Source organism: Typopeltis vanoorti, chromosome 11 (genome assembly GCF_054136105.1).
Source record: "Typopeltis vanoorti isolate ZY-2024b chromosome 11, IOZ_Tvanoo_1.0, whole genome shotgun sequence".
Classification (NCBI taxonomy): Eukaryota; Metazoa; Arthropoda; class Arachnida; order Uropygi; family Thelyphonidae; genus Typopeltis; species Typopeltis vanoorti.
Genome location: NC_143559.1, coordinates 122,206,461 through 122,227,292, shown reverse-complemented (window position 1 = coordinate 122,227,292; position 20,832 = coordinate 122,206,461). Strand labels below are relative to the sequence as shown.

Below are 20,832 nucleotides of genomic sequence, written 5' to 3'. Positions count from 1 at the left end.
TTGGAAAAGTTAGAAAATGTTGTTTTAGGGAAGAATTCGAATGGATGAGTAGGAATATGATCCTGTTTGTGATGGGAAAGTCTTGTCTTAGTAATTTACTCACTTTCTACAATAATGTAATATCCAAGTTGGATATGAAATGGCTACAGAATGATGTTACTTGACTTTGCAAAGACATTTGACATGATATTACATGGAACACTATTATGTAAGTGGCAACAAATGAAGATGGACATGCCAGTAACCCAGGACAAGATAATGGGGTGGAATTTATTCAAATCTGAACTTGTGTGCTTTTATTGCATCATTTTTAAAAGTGACGTCCTCCAAACTTCACACCAAATTCAAATGAAAAACAGATTTTAATTATATGAGTAGAAATTTTAAGTTCAACAGTCACATAGCAAAAATTGCGAATACGACACAGCACAATTGCAATGTTAAAACAAACATTGACATGTAAAGAGAAAATCATGATGCCGCTCTACAAGGCTTTGATATGACTGCACTTACACTACTGTGTGCAGATTTGGTCTTCTCTGGATTCAGAGAAGATAAAGAAGCTGTAGGAAGGGTGCATAGAAGAAATACTAAGATTTTATCTGGATTATAGAATTTGGATTAAGAGGATAGATTGAGGATAGACAGAAGAAAGAGTGGGTGATAAACTTTTAAGAGGGCATTATAGGATATCACTTGATGAAATTTTTCATTATATGGAAGGTAAGGAGTGAGAGCTAGATTTTTTTCTCACATAACTATGAGTGGGACAGTTTGCCTTTTCAGTAGTGAATGCATCTATCGTGAATGAGCTTAAGAGAAAGTATGATAGCTGGTATGAATGATGTGTGGACTCCCTGGAGATCTGATTGATGATGATAAAGATTTTTTCGCACTCCTTAGGAATGGTAAGAAATCTTTACCATCCAAGGTATGTGATAATTACCAGTGGAATAGTAGAGAATAAAATGGTGTCACAAAACAGGAATCAATTTTGGAGCCAAACCTTCCTGTTTGGACAAGATTCTTCTAACCTCTGGCTAAAAGTTACCAGTGAAAGGGAAGCATGGAATGCTTCATGTTTGGAATGGAAGGAGAAATTTTCCTGTGATTGTCAGTGCAAGAATTGGAGGGGAAAGTAAGAACCAGGAGATTATCTCTACAAACCATTCTAGTACAAAAGAGGTGGAAACATGGTTGGACAGAAGGTACTACCATTATTTGCAATGGACCAGAGAGTATAACTATCTTTTGAACATGAATGAAAGTTTCAAAATCACATTCAGATGTGTTGGTAATTTACTTGCAATTATATCAAGCTTTAGTATAAACAGAAAAGGAAGATGGTGATTTTGATGCAAGCCAGTTGTGATATGCTTGGTTCTTTTCTTATACAAATATGGCACACTTCTTGAAGATATGGAACAAGGTTTTAAAGTGGGATGGGAAATGAATGTTTCCATACCAATAAGAATTGTTTTAGTGATGCATTCAGTGCAAATGTTTGAATCAAAATACTGAAAGTTACAACCAATTAAGGAAAAGAGGCATAGAAACTATTTAGCAATAATCTCAATTGATATTTTTGTAATGCCAGAAACAAAAAGAAGTGGCCTTGCAAGCATTGCTCCATGGAAGAAACAAAAAAATCAACACTAGATTGTAGTCTGAATTGTATTGCATCTCTACCTGCTAAATAAATATAGTTGAAAAAGAAAAGCTTGTTGAAGTTTGGAGCATTAAAATTTCCAAGAAAGAAGGCTTCACTATTAGAAACGAAAGGATGATAGTGACCATGCGAGCATTGCTCCATGGGAGAAAAAAAATCAGCAGTCGATTGTAGTCTGAATTTCCTACAGAATTGCCTTGCATCTCTGCCTGCTAAATAGTACAGTTGGAAAATAAAAGCCAATTAAAGTTGTGAGCATTAAAATCTTCAAGGAAGAATATTTCACTGTGAGGAAAGGTGAGCTGGAGAAAATCAACATTTAAAGAAAAAAATCAAAAGGGTCCAAATATCTGATGAAATTAGGAGAGCAAAGATAGCAGATGAATTTGATAGAATGAGGCAGAGAGATTTTTAGCCAAAAATAGTCGGAAGTTGAAAACTCTGCAACACAGTATATCAAAACAAACATGCACAATTCCATTTGGAGATGATAAAGAATCAAGGAAGCAAGGAGTGAGTAATTGGAAGGAGGGACTAATGGGAGTGCTGCTCAAAGAAGCTGAAATTTGAATTTCTGTTAGAAAAATTAGGTGTAGTTTTACAGATTGTAGAAAATGAGCATCATTGAGGTTAAAACCAAGACCACACACATACTTGTAAAGTAAATCTGCAAGATTTTAAGAGATTTGCCTTTTCTGCATGTTATCTGTTTCTCCTTGCTTGAGTTTTCATGGTTCTTGTTTAAGTTCAGTTGAAATTGTTTCAAATCTGAAAACAAACCCGAACTCAACATCACCAGAATTAAAGATCGGTACTATCAACATAAGAAGCCCGAATGGCAAAAAAATGGAGCTAGCTGAGGAATTGGATAAGTACCAGATTGACATAATAGGGGTGACTGAAACAAAAAAGACAAAAACTGGTGAGATCTCTCTGAGCAATAAACACAAAATGTTATATTCAGGAAATGACAATCAAGGAAAAGAAGGGGTAGCCATAGTATTCAACACTAAATATGAAGCTAATCTTCTTGAATGGCTGGTAGTCTCATAGAGTGATATGGGCAAATATCAGAATGGGAAACTGGACAATGAGACTTATTTGTGCCTATGGTCCCACAGAAGGCTCTACTAAGGTAGAAGTGGAAGAATTTTTTGAGGCTCTAGAGAAAGCTACTGACACAATGAAAAAGGAAAAGTTGGTCCTTGTTGGGGATCTAAATAGCAGAGTAGGAAATGATTGTCAGACATACAAAAATATTTTGGGAAAATTTGGAGAAAAGAGCAAAGCTAATAATAATGGCAAATACCTGTTGGATTTCTGCTCAGGACATGGACTGGTTATTATTAACACCATGTTCCAACATAAAAATGTGCACAAATTCACATGAAGAGAAGAGGCAAGGAATAAGAAAAGTCTCATTGACTATGTTATTGTTGATAGTGATGTTTTCTCCCTGGTGCAGGACACCAGAGTGTACAGAGGATTTGAAATTGGAAGTGATCACTATTTAGTCTTGAGCAGGATAAAAATTGAATTTCATATTGAAAAGAATGACATGTAAGAAAGTTTTAAAGCAAATAAAAGTTGAGCAGCTGTCAGATGTGATCTGTAGACTAATATACACAGCAATTTTTGAAGAAAAATGAAACAGGTTGAGAACAGGAACCAAACCTTTGAGATTCAGTGACAAGCCTTGAAGAAAACTCTGATGATTGATTCAGCCACAGAGGCATGTGATGAGGTTGTCTGCAAGGATAGCAAAATCACAACTCCATGGTGGACACAGGAAGTTAAAGAGGCAGCGAAGGAAAAGAAGAAAGCATATCAAAAGTTCCTGGCAAATAAGTCAGCTTGTGCTCTTAAGAGATACAGATACAAATGTCAGAAAGCTAAACACTTTGTAAAACTAGCTAAACAAAAGTCATAGGAGGACTTTGGCAAGAACATAGAAAATAAATATCAAGAAGGTGGCAAAATATTCTGGAGGTTGTTGAAGAAGCTTAGAAATGGAGGAAAGAGTGCTGTAAAAGGAGTTAGAGATGATAAAGGTGACATGAAAACGGAAGAAAAAGATATCCTTGAAGTATGGAGTAATTACTGCGAAAAATTACTAAATGAAACAAGCTGTGATAGCACAGTGGTAAAAAAACACTCAATAGGCATACAGTCAGGAATACATATCCATACTTGAAGTAGGAAATGCCATCAAAGGCTTGAAATGTGGAAATGCAGCAGGAGTAGATGATATTCAACCAGAAATGCTGAAGTATGGTGGTATAAAAGTCTTGCTGAAGGCCTGGACAGAGGGACGAATTCCCGATGATTGGAGTAGATCTCTCATAGTACCCATATATAAAAAGGGAAATAAAACAATGTGAGAATTACAGAGGTATTTCCCTACCGAGTATTCTTGGTAAGATTTATGCAAGTGTACTTGAGAAACGGTTGAGAAGAATTGTGGAAGAAAAGCTTGGTGAAGAACAAGCTGGATTCAGGCCAAATAAAGGCTGTCAGGATCAGCTCTTCACTTTACGACAAATAGTAGAGAACTCATGGGAATATAACAAAGATCTGTATTTAAGTTTTGTCGATCTGGAAAAGGCATATGACAAGGTTCCAAGAGAGAAGCTATTCGAGTTGTATATTTGATTATATGTTTATTTGAGTTCTAAGTCAGCAGTTAGAATTGAAGGAAGTACAGGAAGATGGTTTAATGTTAAATGTGGTGTGAGACAAGGATGTACATTATCCCCTCTGTTATTCATTATCTATATCAATCACATTATGAAGGAAAGTGGTATTAAACCTGATATCAAAATTGGAGATGTTGATGTCAGCTCTTTGCTTTATGCGGACAATGTTATTATTATTATTATTATTCAGGCCTCCATGGAGTCAAAAGACTATGGGAGGTCCTTCATAAGAACATAAAGTTTGTCAAGACTCATCAAGGAGAGGTTCCCCCTAAGAAACACAAAGTCTATCATACCACTCCTTAAACTCATTGACCGTTCTCGCCCTCACCACTCTATCAGGCAATGCATTCCACGGCTCAACCACCCTCCATGCAAAGAAACCACTCCTCACCCTCTTGCTCACAGTTTCCTTTCGTAACTTCCAGGGATGGCCACTTGTCATCACTCCTTCCAAGTGAAACCAAGTTTCAACCAAGTGAAAGAACTCCCTAGTGTCAACCCTGTAACCACCTCTCAACAGTTTAAAAGTCTCAATCATATCGCCTCACCTTCTTCTATCTGCCAAACTCTGCAGTCCACATTCCCTCAGCCAATTCTCATTACTATCCTTGTACAGTCCTGAGACCATCTTTGTCATCCATCTTTGTATCTTTACCACAGTTAATTTATCCCCTTCAAATCCTGGGGACCAAATCTGAGAACAATAATCCAAGTGTGGTCTGATCAGAGACTTATACAACGGAATGATAACCCTCTTATCTCTGCAGGTCAGTGTCCTTCTCATAATTGCAGCAATCCTCTGTGTTACCTTCACCACCTTTGCAATATGTCCCCTAAACTTCAGGTTTCTATCAATCATCAACCCCAGATCTGTTGTCTCCCCAACTTCCTCCAGTATAACTCCTCCCATAGAGTATGCAACATCCCATCGATGTTTCCCAAACCTCGAGACCTTACATTTTGCTGCATTAAACTGATACTCCCATTCATTTGCCCATCTATCTAGCTTATTCAAATCCTCTTGCAGGCCTACCACATCTGCACTATTACTAATAATCCTTCCCAGCTTCACATCATCTGCAAACAATTGAATATCCCCTTGCAATCTACTGACAATGTCATTGATATAAAGGTTAAACAATATAGGTCCTAGTACTGAGCCCTGTGGGATGCCACTTGTAACCTTCTGTCTCCTTGAAACTGCTCCACCATACACAACTCTCTGATACCTATCAGACAGCCAATCGTGATACTTCTAAATAAATCTGCTACAAGTCTGCAAGATTCTCTGACTAAATTGAATAACTGTTGTAATAGATATGGTATGAAGGTATAAAATAAAAAGACAAAGACAATGAAAATAGGCAGAATCGTTGAAAATGTCAACTGCATAGTGAATGGTGAACATGTGGAACAAGCAGTGGCATATTTAGGTGTAGGCTGTATATAGGCCTGGGTCTAGAGCGGCAAATTTTGAGGGGCGGCAGAAATTTCCAGGCTCTCATTTTTGTAATTATATTTATATTACAAATTTACAATATAAATAGGTTATGCATGTAAATCAACATGTTCATTAAATATTGGGGGGGGCAGTTTCTGTGGGCCTAGGGGTGGGAAATACCTAAATACGCTATGGGAACAAGTAAAACATTTCAGCTACTTAGGCATGATTTTTAGTCAAAATGATAAATTAAATATGGAAATAGACAATAGAATCAACAAAGCTGGTATGGTAGCAAGTCAATTGAATAAATTCATATTGAATAAAAGAGAAATTAGTCAGATCACTAAATTAGCTGTATAGAAGACAGTGTTCAAACCAGTTTTAACATGGATCTGAGAGGTAGGTTAGAAGTAAAACACTTGGCCAAAGTCTAGAGACTGCAGATATGAGAGTCCTGAGAAAGATTAGGGGCATGAATAGCTGGCCATCAATGGCAATATCGTATTAAAAACGAGGATATTAGGAAAGAACTTGACATTGTCAGCATCCGGGAATGCACTAGTAGAGCTAATCTCAGGTATGGTCACTTAAACAGAATAGGAGAGGAAAGATTAGCAAAGAAGTGTTCTCTGCCAGGTTGGCAGGAAAAAGACCCAGAGGAAGAACCAAAATATAGGTGGATTGATATGGTAAAATGTGCCTTAGAAGATAGAAATATAAGATCTGATAATATCTTGACAAGTAACAGACTGATTTGGAGGAAAATTGTAGATAAGAAGTTAGTAATGATGTAAATTTTTCATGTGGTACTATCATATCCTGTATGATACCATGTTGAGGGTACATGGCAGGAATTTCATGATGATGATGATGAAATTGAGAGAGAGATGGGTTATATAGTAATGGATTGTTTAGTAAGTCATGCAGATTCAGAATTTCACCCAACTCCTCTGCAAACTATGGTCATGTCACTGTCCACCAAATACCACTACCTGTCCAATAAATAATCTTGCTATTATTATTCCTAGCTGTGTCTGGCAGAATAGCGATAGCAAGAATATTTACTATCTGATCTGTAAACCTCCTAACACATTACCTTTAGTTTGCTTCCATTGTGCATTGAAGTTGATTCTGTTATTGTTGTTTAGTATTGTCTTTAGGCATTTAAAACAATGACATGGAACAGTGAAACCATTTTACCTTAAGATAGGTTGATTAAAAATTTTGTCATTTATCTTAAATAGCTAACAGAAGCTGACCAAGAATTATACAAAAACTTTCCAGTTGTAATATCAGAAAGGTGGCAACAAGAGATTGCTGAAACTGTATTTGAAACTATCAATCAGGAAGCTGACAAAGTAGAACAAAAGAAAAGAGCCAAAATGAAGATGAAGTTTGAAGATGAAAAAGGTAAGATTTCTGGAATTTTATTCCACAGTTTTAATGAAATGGCAGAGGACAACCTGAATTATTCACATTATACTTAATTTGGATATTAAAGATTCATCATCTTTTTAAAGCCAGATAAATTGAAACGTAAAAGTTTTGAATTTTACTAGAGGATTTGAAAGTATGATCTTGACCAGGTATGACTTGCCCCACTTAAAAGACACACTCTGCCCAGAGCCTGTATTAACCTTTTATTAGTGCATGGATTAGGTTTGACAGCTATTTCAAACTGTTAGTTTGCATCAGAGAGACCAGGCAGAAACCTAAGAGAACAAAAACCCACTGATCAGTACCTTGGCCACCCCATGTCAGAGTTATTTAAAATGAGATCCAACAGTTTGATACAGCTGTCAGGCCAGTGAAACCTAATCCATGCACTAATAGAAGCCAAACATGTAGGCTACTGGACAGAGTCCATGTCTTTTAAGTAGCACAAACCAAGGCAACTTAAGTGATGAAGGTTATATTCTCATAAATGCTCTGGTAAAATTCTAAATTTTTAGGTTTTAAGGTTGAATTTGCTTTGCTTTAAAAAGATGATAGGTCTTTAATATCCTCCTTATATATTATTTATTTGCCAGAGTGAAGCATTTTAGGCTCTAAATAATAAATTACACAATAACCACAGTAATTGACTTTAATGAAATGAAATGAAAGTACAGATATTTCTTACTGAAAATAACAGTACATTATCAGTGTGCAGAAACAAGCAATCAAAGGAACCAGATTACAAAGTACATACAGCAGTTGGTGTTTACCAATTAAAAACTGTTTCCATATGCTAGAAATTAGTATTAATAAATAATATTATTAAGAAACTATTTTTGATTACATAAGATAAGAATCTACCAAACTTTTGGGAGAAGAAAGAGTCGTTCCAATTCAGATTTGGCCGATGTAAAAGGGCTTCACAACTTTCTGTGAAAAGACATTCATATTTAAACCTGTCTATGAAAATGAGCTTATCCCACTGGATATTGTGTTTAGTGTCAATACTATGTTATGCCAGACCAGACTTTTGAGGTTTGATGTATTCGATATAATATCGATGTTCATTAATTCTTTTTTCTACAGAACGGCCTGTTTGTCCAAAGTATGTTAGATTACATTCACACGGTATCTGGTAAACGCCAGCTAATGATAGCTTTGGAGTTTGTCTTTTATTATTATTAGTATTATTCAGGCCTCCATGGAGTCAAAAGACTCATCGTGAGAGGTTCTTTCTAAGAAACACAAGTCCATCAAGACTCATCGAGGGAGGTCCCTCCTAGGAAACACAAAGTCTATCATACCACTCCTTAAATGCATTGACCATTCTTGCTCTCACCATCAGGCAATGCGTTCCATGGTTCATCCACCCTCCATGCAAAGAAACCACTCCACACCCTCTTTCTCACAGTTTCCTTTCGTAACTTCCAGGGATGGCCTCTTGTCATCACACCTCCCGCTGTTCAACCAAGCAAAAGAACGCCCCAGTTACCCTGTAACCACCTCTCAACAGTTTAAAAGTCTCAATCATATCACCTCTCCTTCTTCTATCCACCAAACTCTGCAGTCCACACTCGCTCAGCCGATCCTCATAACTAACATTGTACAGTCCCGACACCATCTTTGTTATCCACCTTTGTATCCTTTCCACAGTTAATTTATCCCCTTCAAATCCTGGAGACCAGATCTGAGAACAATAATCCAAGTGTGGTTTGATCAGAGTCTTATACAACGGAATGATAACCATTTTATCTCTGCAGGTCAGTGTCCTTCTCATTATTTCAGCAATCCTCCATGTTACCTTCACTACCTTTGCAATATGTCCCCTAAATTTCAGGTTACTATCATTTATCAGACACAGATCTCTTGTCTCTCCTACTTCCTCCAGTTTAACTCTTCCCATAGAGTATGCCACGTCCCATCAATGTGTCCCAAACCTCAAGACCTTACATTTTGCTGCATTAAACTGATACCCCCATTCATTTACCCATCTATCTAGCTTATTCAAATCCTCTTGCAGGGCTACCACATCTGCACTATCACTAATAACCCTTCCCAGCTTCGCATCATCTGCATATCCCCTTGCAATCCACAGACAATGTCATTGATATAAAGGTTAAACAATATAGGTCCCAGTACTGAGCCCTGTGGAACCCCACTTGTAACCTTCTGCCTCTTTGATTATTGCTCCACCATACACAACTCTCTAATAACTATCGGAGAGCCAATCCTGAATCCAGTTGACCAATCTGACATCCAGACCCATGTGCTGCAACTTAAATATCAGCTTATCATGTGGCACTCTGTCAAATGTCTTTGCTAAGTCTAGGAAAATGGCAGTATATGCCTTTCCCTCATCTAATGCTCTTGTAACTTTATCATAAAAGGCTAGCATATTGCTAACACAAGAGCGCCCTTTCACAAATCCATGTTGACTCTCACTGATAACATTACCTTCATCTGCCCAATGCTGTATATGGTCCCTCACTACTTTCTCCAAGATCTTATTAACTACTGATAAAACACAAACTGGCCTATTCTTGTAGACAGACTTATACGTTGGTTATGCATTATTAAAACACTTAAGGAATTGAACAACGTAGTTAAGGATATAAATTAAATTATACTTTAATAAATATTTTCCGATATTTCGGCATATTTATAGAATCAGCCTCAGCCCTAAGAAATTCTCCAAACCTCAACAAATTTGGTTGTATGCAACTGCCCCAAATTTGGGAGGCTTACATCAGCAGACCTTCAGCCCAACAGCCAAGAACACCTACTTAGCCCGCTAGAGGGCACCATCAGGACTTTTAGGAGAACAGTAGCGTCATCTCTTCATTCCCAGTTACTGTGTTTGTAGTGCCTACGTGCACGCGCCTTTTTTTGTAAGTTCCTTTAGAAAATGGCAACGTGACGTTGCCGAAATATCGGAAAATATTTATTAAAGTATAATTTAATTTATATCCTTAACTACGTTGTTCAATTCCTTAAGTGTTTTAATAACAAACTGGCCTATAATTAGACACTTCCAGTCTGCAACCAGATGAGAAATTTTTTTGATTGGAAAATATTTGGGAATGAGATGATACTTCTTCAAAATTCTACCGATCGGTTTCAAGATGCCAGAAATATAAGGGATTGGAACCCTGTGGTCTGTTGAAGAATCCTGAGGTGTTGGAACATATGAGTCAATTATCTGCTGGATTTGATTAGGGTTGTAACCATTAAATTCCATTAACATTTTTGATAGTGAGAAGTTCTTGTTGTAAGCTTGAGGGAGAGGAGCTCACCTTATGTGCTCTATTAATTAAAGACTTGATTAGCAAGACAGAACTAGATAATGAACACATCTTGGAACACTGGTGATCAGTTTACTGTCTTTCACAATAGAAGTTGAAAGAAGCAATGACATCATCTTTCTTGGAGTGATGTAAATTTATCAAAATGTTGTAACCAATTGAGTTATGACATTTACAGAAAACTAATAAATACTGAAATATATTTTCAGTATGGTGAGCTGATCTGCCATACAAATGTATGGCAGATCTGCTCACCATTGGAGACAGGAACTAGTTATTATGTCTCTAAAAGAGAAGCTGAGTCAAGCACTCAAAGTGCTATCTGTTTTCCAGTGAAAAAAAAGAAAAAAAGTGGCCTGGTTGGCCAAGTGGATAGCGTAACCCACTCCCAACCAACAGGTCATGAGTCTGAGCCCACCATGGGCATGAGTATATGTAAAAACCAAAAACCTGCTCTGGACAAGCATGCATAGCTCTTTAAATTTATCTTTAACTACTCCCCCTTCCCCCAAAAATTAAAAAGGCTTGCCTTTTTAATTGGGGAGGGTGGGCTTCCTACATAATTTTAGCAAAGCAGGTAGAGAGAAAATCCTCTTCTTTGTCTGTCATAAAGACAGCAACATGAGTCACAGGATGGCAGTTTTCTTTTAATAATCAATTTCTTCATATATATCATCAATACTGTAACAGTACTACACAAATACATTTTGTCCTATGAACAGTTTTTTTCCAAATTAGTGTATCCTTGAATAAATAATAAATTATACAATAACCACAGTAATTAACTTTAATCAGATATTTGAAGTACAGATATTTCGTACTGAAAATAACAGTACATCATCAGTGTGTGTGTGGAAACAAGCAATCAAAGGAACCTGATTACAAAGTACATACAGCAGTCAGTGGTTTACCAATTAAAAATTAAAACCTACCTTCACTGGCAGATACATCCATCAAAAGTCTGCCTATCACACCTCTCAAAAAATTGGTGTTATGAGGTCCTTAATTAATAGAGTACATAAGGTATGCTCCTCTCCCTCAAGCTTACAACAAGTCTCAAGAAGTTAATTAAATTTAATGGTTACAACCCTAATCAAATCCAGCAGATAATTGACTCCTATGTTCCAACACCTCAGGATTCTTCAACAAACTGCAGGGTTCCAATCCCTTATATTTCTTCCATCTCGAAACCGATTGGTAGAATTTTGAAGAAGTATTATCTCATTCCCACATATTTTCCAATCAACAAAATTTCTCATCTGTTGCTTAGTGGCATTTACCAGATACCGTGTGAATATAATCTAACATACTTTGGACAACAGGCTGTTCTGTAGGAAAAAAGGATTAAAGAACACCAATATTATATCGAATATATGAAACCTCAAAAGTCTGGTCTGGCACAACATTGTATTGACACTAAACACAATATCCAGTGGGATAAAGCTCGTCTTCTCTATAGATGCAAGTTTAAATATGAATGCCTTTCCAAAGAAAGTTGTGAAGCCCTTTTACATCGGTCAAATCTGAATCAGAACGATTGTCTCTTTATCTTATGTAACCATCAAAAATAGTTATTTAATAATATTATTTATTAATACGGATTTCTAGAATGCAGCAACAGTTTTTAATTGGTAAACCACTGATTTCTCTATGTACTTTGTAATCCAGTTCCACTGATTGCATGTTTCTACCACTGATGATGTACTGTTATTTTCAGTGCGAAATATCTGTACTTTCATTTCATTAAAGTTAATTAGTGTGGTTGTCGTGTAATTTATTATTTATAATCATGCCACAGGTATCTTTAAAGATTAGTCTATCCTTGTCAGTACTCCAATATTATCAGATCTTACATTTCTATCTTCTAGAGCACTTTTTACTGTATTAATCCACCTTGATCTTGTTCATCTTCTGGGTCTTTTTCCTACAATCTTGGCATCAAACACCTGTTTTGCTAACCTTTCCTCTCTCTCTCTCTCTCTCTCTCTCTCATTCTATTTAAGTGACCATACCACCTGAGATTAGCTCTGCTCACACATTCTTGAATTCTAACAATGGCAAGTTCTTTCTTTCTGTCTTCATTTTTAATATGGTTTTGCTATTGATGTTGTTCTATTTTGAGACTCTCAGATCCGTAAGTTAAAATTGGTTTGAACAGACACTGTCTTGTATACTGCTAATTTTGTGTTAGCATAATTTCAAAGTAATTATTCCTCTAAATATTTGGAATATATCTGGAATAGTTTCAGTTGGCACGTCCCCTTTATGACCTCTGATTCCTTTACTCTACTCTTTCCTCCATTTTCCAAGCTTATTCAATATCCTCCAGAACATTTTATCTCCTTCCTGATGTTTATTTTCTGTATTTCCTAAGTCTATTCTTTCTAATCCTCTCTGATTCCTTTTAAACTACTCCTTCCTCCATTTCTAAGCATTTTCAATAGTCTCCAGAACATTTTGCCACCTTTCTGATATATATTTACCTTTTTTATTCTTACGAAATCTTCCTATGACTTTTGTTTAGCTACCTTTATTTTCTTCAGAATTTATTATTATTATTAACATCTGACCTCCATGAAGTCGAAGACTCATCGTGGGAGGTACACACTATTGCACACAATGCTCATCCAACCGTGCTTTAAATTGATTCAATGTGCCTACATTTGCAACACACTCAAGCAATGCATTTCACTCACCAACCATTCGCCATGTAATGATCCTGCTCCTCACTCCTCTGCTCACACCCTCCTTATACAGTTTTCAGCAATGTTTTACCCCCTCTCCAATTCTATGAAAAATCTCTTCCATTGCAACCTGATAACAATCCCCTGTCTAACTTATGTCTCAATCATATCCTCCCCTCTTCCTCCTATTCATGAGGCCCTGCAACTTACATTCTCTCAATTTGTCCTTGTACCCCACATTCCAAAGACCACTGACCACCTTTGTGAATCTTCTCTTGACCCTTTCCAACATATCTTCGTCACCATCAAAACCTGGCGACCAAATCTGTGCACAATAATCCACATGAGGTCTTATCAAGGCCTTATACAATGGTATAATAATTCTTTTTCTGCATGTCAGGGTCCTCCGCATCATTGCCATTATCTGATGTGATATCTTCACAACTTGTGCAATGTGGCCCCCTAAATTTCAGGTTCTTATCCACCATCATTCCTAAATCTCTCATCTCCTCTACTTCCTTTAAAGTTTCCTCACCAAGTGTGTGTATACTTTGCATCCCATCGTTGCTTACCAGATCTCAAAACGTTGCACTTTGCAACGTTGAACTGATAGTTCCACTTAGTGCCCATTCATGCAATTTATTCTAGTCCTCTTATAAGGCCATAACATCAACTTGGCTCTGCATTGCTCTTCCCAGTTTTACATCATCTGCAAACAGCTGCATATCACTAGTTAAACCCATCCCAATATCATTAACATACATGAACTGACCCCTGCAGCACACCACTACTGACCTTTCTCTTTTTGGATACTGCACCCCCATATACAACTTTCTTATACCTATCTAACAGCCAGTCACTGATCCAACTCAGAAGTCTGTTATCCAATCCCATCTGTTTCAATTTATTTAAGAGCTTGTCATGTGGCAGTCTATCAAAAGCCTTTGCAAAATCCAAGTACACCACTGTATACCTCTCCTGTTCAAGGTATTTCCTTGTTATAGTACATAAGTAAGTTAAGAAACATGATCTTCCTTTAACAAACCCATTCTAATAACCACAGAGAATACTGCTGTTATCAACCCATTTCTGTATCCTACCTTTCACCAATCTCTCCAGTACCTTCACCACAACTCCAGATATACAGACGGGCCTATAAATTGAAGCTGCAGTTTTATCATCGCCTTTATGCAGTGGAATAATTTTACCCTCTTTCCACTCTCTTGGAACCTGTGCTGTTGTAAGACTTTTATTAAACAAGCATGCCAATGCTACTGCCAATTCCCTGGAACATTCTCTTATGATACGTGGTGAATATATCATCAAATCCTATCGCCTTATTGACATCAAGTTCATTTATTTCCTCAAATAACCTCCTGCTCACTCACAATTAAGCCATTCTCTCATATGTTCTCTACACTTAAGTTCCTCATGATTCCACCCTGATTAGGATGAAACAACCTTATGAATTTATCATTGAATACTTCCACAATTTCTTCTGCAACAGTTACCACTATCACTAATGGATGAAATTTTACCACTTTCATCCATTAGCATCATCTTTCCATGATCATTCTTCCTTCTACTTGGCACATATCTAAAAAAAACTCTCTAGGGTTCTTCTTTGCGTGATTCGCCAATTTCTGCTCATACTCTCCTTTTGTTTTCCTTACTAACTGAGTCACCCTCCTGGCTTGTTCTTTATACTCTTCATATAACTGATTATTACCATTATTACCATATAGCTCCACATTCATCCATTTTACACCTACCTTATTCAGCTTATTTGCCTTCGGAATATATTCACACATTGATGCTGTTCTGTATTTCTTTGTCAGTTCCCATGCAGCATTTATTTCCTTACTGCTCAACTCCTCGTTCCATGTTATAGCTCCAAGCTGTTTCCTAAGCTTGTCATAATCACCATCCTTATAATTACACATATATTCTTTCCTCACAAAAGTCTGCATAGGAATAGCCACAACACAGGTTATGATCACTTTTACCAACTGGAGGAAAGTGTGAAACCCTTCACACAATTACATCCTCTGATGAAATGATCAGATCTAGAACTTTTGATCCTCGCGTGCTCTCCTTCACTTGCTGCCTGAGATAGTTATCTCTCAAGAACTCGAGAAATTTATTTTCCTTCTTCCCAAATTCTCTTCATTCCAATCTACACCACCATATTTAAAATTACCCATAATAATTACCATTCCTTTGTTCACTAATCCAAGTTGCTTATACATTTCTTCATCCCCACCCTCCACATTCTCAGGCCTGTAGCAACATCCAACTAAATATGTCTTCTTCTCAACTTCCATGTTACACCACACTGCCTCATAATCATTGCCATTATTTCCCCCTTTCATGTCTGCTTTATGTGAACTTAATTCCCCTGCTATCATCAGCAGCAGCACTCCCCCTTCCTTCTTGCTCTTTCTGTTCATGTTACGATATCATCTTCATTCAACCATGTTTCGCTTATTCCAATGATTTTGGGGTGAATAAACTTGATCACTGAAACCATTTCATCCCCCTTATTTCTGATACTTCTGGCATTTGTAAACAAACACATCCTATCTAATCCACACGTTAGTTGTGATTTCCCCACCACCCCTGCCCAATCACCTTTATCACCACTTACCACACACATATATCTTCTCGGTCTCAACTTCCCCACCCACATCACAATATACCTATCTTCACTGCCACTTTACATTCACTGCCACTTTCAACATCCACTTTTCCTATGCCATGTCTCCTCTTCCTGTCCACCCGAGCACCTTCCATTTTCCTGTTCCTCTTGCATTCCTGATCTCTCTTCATCTCTACACTACTACTGTTTCCACTACCAAGTACTTCTGTCTCTTCAGTAGCACTCTCTTGATTTTTCCCTTCATCTCTTTCATCTGATCTCTTGCACGCATCACACACTATACTTCCATTCAGCAACACTTTCTCCAGTACTCACTCCAAAGCCATTTAAATGCAATCCATCATGCCTGTATAATTTAATTCTTCCATCAAACACATTGCATACATCCACATTGCTCCCTTCTCCTCATATAGCTCCGCTAGCATACCATTCATGATTTTGACTCTCCATCGCAACTCATCATCGTCATACCCCGGCAACACACTGACAATATTTCCTACTATATTGTTATCTTTCATGCTTCTGAATAGTCTCCTGATATTCACCCTCACATCCTTCTATCTTTGTCAGTCAGTTTCGCGTTCTTTGTCTAGTGGTCCTACAATATATTGCACTTCCAACAAATCCATACTTTCTCTCATCTCTCATTCATTCTCTCTCTCTCTCTCCACAAACGCATCTTTTTCATTCCACCATGCATACATTTTGCACTCACAACATCAAATCACTTTCGAAAAGTCTATGTCATTAATGCCACTTGATTATTGCAGTGCTTGCCTAGTAGCACTGGTACTACTAGGCAAGCACTGCAATAATCGAGGTCAATTACGTCGATGCCCACGTAATTGACCTCGTGACCGCCATTGTGTTATACTTAAAAAAGCAATTTCACTAATAAATCTGGAAGAATTCATGCCAAAAATCATGCAGACATACTTCGTTATCAAAAATAATAGCCCTAAAATTCATGAAATATTGTCAATTATTATTCAAAAGAGCACATCTTTCCGGAGCTCTAACACTACACAACTTGCGGCCCTCTAGTTTATCAGGTCTGGTTCTTGTTTTCAAACTCTCATTTTTTTCTTGAATAATTTGTATTGTTAAGTCTACATTTCAGCTGTAGAGGCTGAAAAATTGTAAAAGCTGCTCAACTTTAAGTTTTTTAAATTTTTCTTACATATTTCTTTTCAATATGATTCGTTTTTATCTTTTTTAAAAACTATGTGATGATCACTTATAATTTCAAATCTTCTGTATACTGTTATATCCTGAATCAGTGTAAAACTATCACTTTTAGTAATAATGTAGTCTGTAAGACTCTTTTTTTTTTCTTATCCATATCCTTGAACAGAAATTAAACAGGCACTTACCATTAGTCTTAGCTTTGCCTTTTTCTCTAAATTTTTTCAAAAACTACTGTTTAGATTTCCAATAAAAACAAACTTTTTCACTTTTTCTTATGTCAACTTCCTTCTCCAATTACTCAAAAAATTGCTCCTATTCTTCCTTAAAAGAACCTTCTGTGTGATTATAGGAACAAACAAGTTTCATTTCTCATTTCAGTTCCCCATTTTAAAATTTCTTAACTATGAAAGAACTTATATTCATGTTTGATGTTGGATACTATCACCACTCCTTCCTTTCCTTGATCATTATTGCACAAATATAACATCCTGTATTTATTATTTAGCTGGATCTTGCCTGTTTTACTCTTCTTCATGTCATTAACACTAATTATGTCTAAGTGGCACTTCTGTAGCCCTTCTGCCAGTTCATCTTCTTTTGTATTGATACTCTCAGTTCTGTTGCCTTTGAGTTTGTTCCAGTAGCTGACTTTTCACAGTTTGTGCTAGTTCCTTATACCTGGGTACCTATATAGCCACGTGGTAACATTTTGCCTTCCATAGTGCTAGACTGCTAGAAGAAAGGCCATTGTTTCATTCTACACTGTTTCCATAAATTAAGAAATGCAAATGATATGGTGATTTGGGCATTCAGAAGAAGAACTACACAAATGGAACAGTGTGACACAAAATTATAGGTTGCATATTGGTATTAAGAAGTGTTGGACATGAAGACCAAGATGCATGAATTTTTCAAATATTTGGTAAGTGTGCTTTCTAGTGATGGAAGTTTAGATCAGGAGATGTCAAGAAGAATTTCACTGACCAAAGCTTCTTTAATGGTGTAAGTAGTCAGTGAGATCCAATTACAAACAGCATCCCACAGATATAGTGAAGGAAGGCCATGGGCTACAACTGCAGTGGGTGACTGAAAGCTATGGTTATCTGCTGAAAATAAACTTTAGATTAACAACTTTTTTCCCATTTTGTCTTGATGCAGCAGAGACATGGAGACTAACAAATAGAAACGTATTGGGACTAGGGCATGTTCAAGAAATTATTGAAAACTCTCCCACTTTAAGTGAGTTGGAGATGCATAAAAAAAAAGAAAGAAAGAAAGAAAAAAGAGTGATATAGACATTTTTTGCCACTTTGAGCATAGTCATTAATTTTTAATTGGTAAAAATGATTTTCAAGTGGCCAGAAAGAAGTCTTTCTGAAGTAATGTCACAAATATGATTTAGCTACAGAAGGTTGCAGGACCATTCTGTTTGTTGTTGTTGTTATTTTGAGTGAATATATAACTTGCTGGTGAAATTATAAATTTAGCATTTGGGTGCAAATTATTTTAAAAGTCAAAAATGAATAAATCAAGTGAAAAAAAAAAATTCTGATCATGCAAACTTTTGAGCATACAAACTCTTGTAAACTTCAAATTAATCAGATGGTAATATATCTGATAATCAAATTAAAAATTATTGTATTTAATGCATTTTTGAAAATTATTTTAAAATTATAAGAAAGACCATTAAGAGGAAAAGAGATGGAGAGTTTTAATACTCCTGACCACAGGAAGATCATTGTTTGCCCTTCAGTTTAAAGGCAAACAATGATCTTCCTGTGGTCAGAGTATTAAAACTCTCCATTTCTTTTCCTCTCAATGGTCTTTCTCTCTCAATTCTCATTTAATATATTTTTTCTTGGTGTTCATTCTGAACACCAAGAAAAAATATACAAGTGGGAGAGGACTTCAGCTATGGGTTATATAGATTATTATTATTATTTATTGCTCAGAACCTCAATAGAGTCACAGGACTCATCACAGGAGTCCATAGATTATTATTATTATTCAGAACATCTATGGAGTCATAGAACTCATCATGGGAGGCCTATGTTAAACAACACGTCTATCATATCACTCCTTAAACTTATTTACCATTTGTATTCTCACCACCCTATCAGGCAATACATTCCATGGTCCAACCACCTTCTGTGCAAAAAAGCCACTTCTTACCCACTTCATTCACAACTTCCAGGGATGGCCCCCTTGTCTTGCTTCTTCCCCTTGTTCTTCACACATGAAAGATCTTCTCAGTTTCAATCCTATAACTGCCTCTCAAGAGTTCAAATGTCTCGTACTTATCACCTCATCTTCTATCCATCAAACTCTGCAGTCTATGTGCCCTCAGTCTGTGCTCATAACTAATATTATGCAATTTATTATCATTTTTGTTATCTGCCTCTGTGCTCTCCCCAAGGTTAATCTATTCCTCTTCAAATCCAGATCTAAGCACATCAATCCAGATGTGCTCTGATTAGAAATGAGACTATTACAATCAGTATTACAGCAGCCTTCTGAGTTACTTTCACTACCTTTGCAATGTGTGCTCTAAACTTAAAATTTCTATCAATCATCACCTCCCAAAATTCCTTGATGCCTCCATTTCCTCTAGTATAGTTTCACCAGTAGAGTATGCAACCTCTCATTGGTGGATCCAAATTTCAAGCTTTTACATTTAGATGCATTAAACTGACATCTCCCATTTTATGTATATATATATATATATATATATATTATTGTTCATATTTACTCGGTAGATAATGTTATAAAAAATTAGTTCCTTCCTTCTTCCTTATACCCTCTTTTACCTTGCAGTGTCGAGGGTCCATTGATCATCGGACCCTCCGTTTACAGGATAAGGTGGTCAGCCTTATGCTAAAAAAATTAGTTTGAATGACTATATACCGAGAATGAAAAAGAAAAGGTTTAATGGTAAGATACTACTAGTTTTGTTGAATAAATCAACTTCTTCAGGTATCACAGGCAAAGAATTATATAAAATAACAGAAACATGATAAAATTACATAAACAGATCTAGTATAAAACAGGAATGCATGCTGGAGTTCCAATTGAAGTTGACTACGTGCGTGTGCTGTCACGAGTGTGCCAATACTGGACAGTGGCAATGTATGTGTCAGAAAGATTGTAGCTAAGGCTGTTGTTAATATGGGATGAATCGAGCGATATTTCTCTAGATTTGATAATCTTTCTTTCAAGTTCATCATAACACACATGGATATTATAAGTTTGTGGCCAGTCTACGAGGTGTTGGCGGCCTTCATCCAAGAAATGAATGAATGAAAAAGAAACCTTTTCTTTTTCATTCTCGGTATATAGTCATTCAAACAAATTTTTTATATATATATATTTGGTTTTATCCTTTATCCAAGTGTAAGCAAATAAAGTTTGCACCTGAAGTACTTTCAGGACTGGGACAACTCGTGGTAAAGGTGGTAAATTTCTCATCACTTGCCTTAGTATCCCATAATGCAAAGACATCTCCTTGCAGACATGTATAATGCTTTGCATTAAGGGAAAGGTCACTACCCAGTCTGATTTGGACCTTTATTGAGGTCTCATCAGTGGGAGCCAGACCCAGAGGTGGTGATACTAAGGTGAAGGTCATGGAGAAGTCGTGTGTATATATATATATATATATATATATATATATACACTGCATTCTTGACTCAGTTTTTGTGCATGCATATTCATTCTCGGTATATAGTCATTCAAACAAATTTTTTATATATA

The 20,832-nt window shown here is 36.6% G+C and overlaps 1 protein-coding gene across 1 annotated transcript in view; it reads left to right on the top strand.

The window, feature by feature from the left end:
• Nucleotides 1-20,832, top strand: part of Gprk1 (G protein-coupled receptor kinase 1) — a 598,843-nt gene that overhangs the window by 489,386 nt on the left and 88,625 nt on the right. The window contains exon 17 of the mRNA XM_090400057.1: nt 7,057-7,222. Coding sequence (XP_090256183.1) covers nt 7,057-7,222 — 166 coding nt within the window. The remainder of the gene's footprint in view (nt 1-7,056; nt 7,223-20,832) is intronic.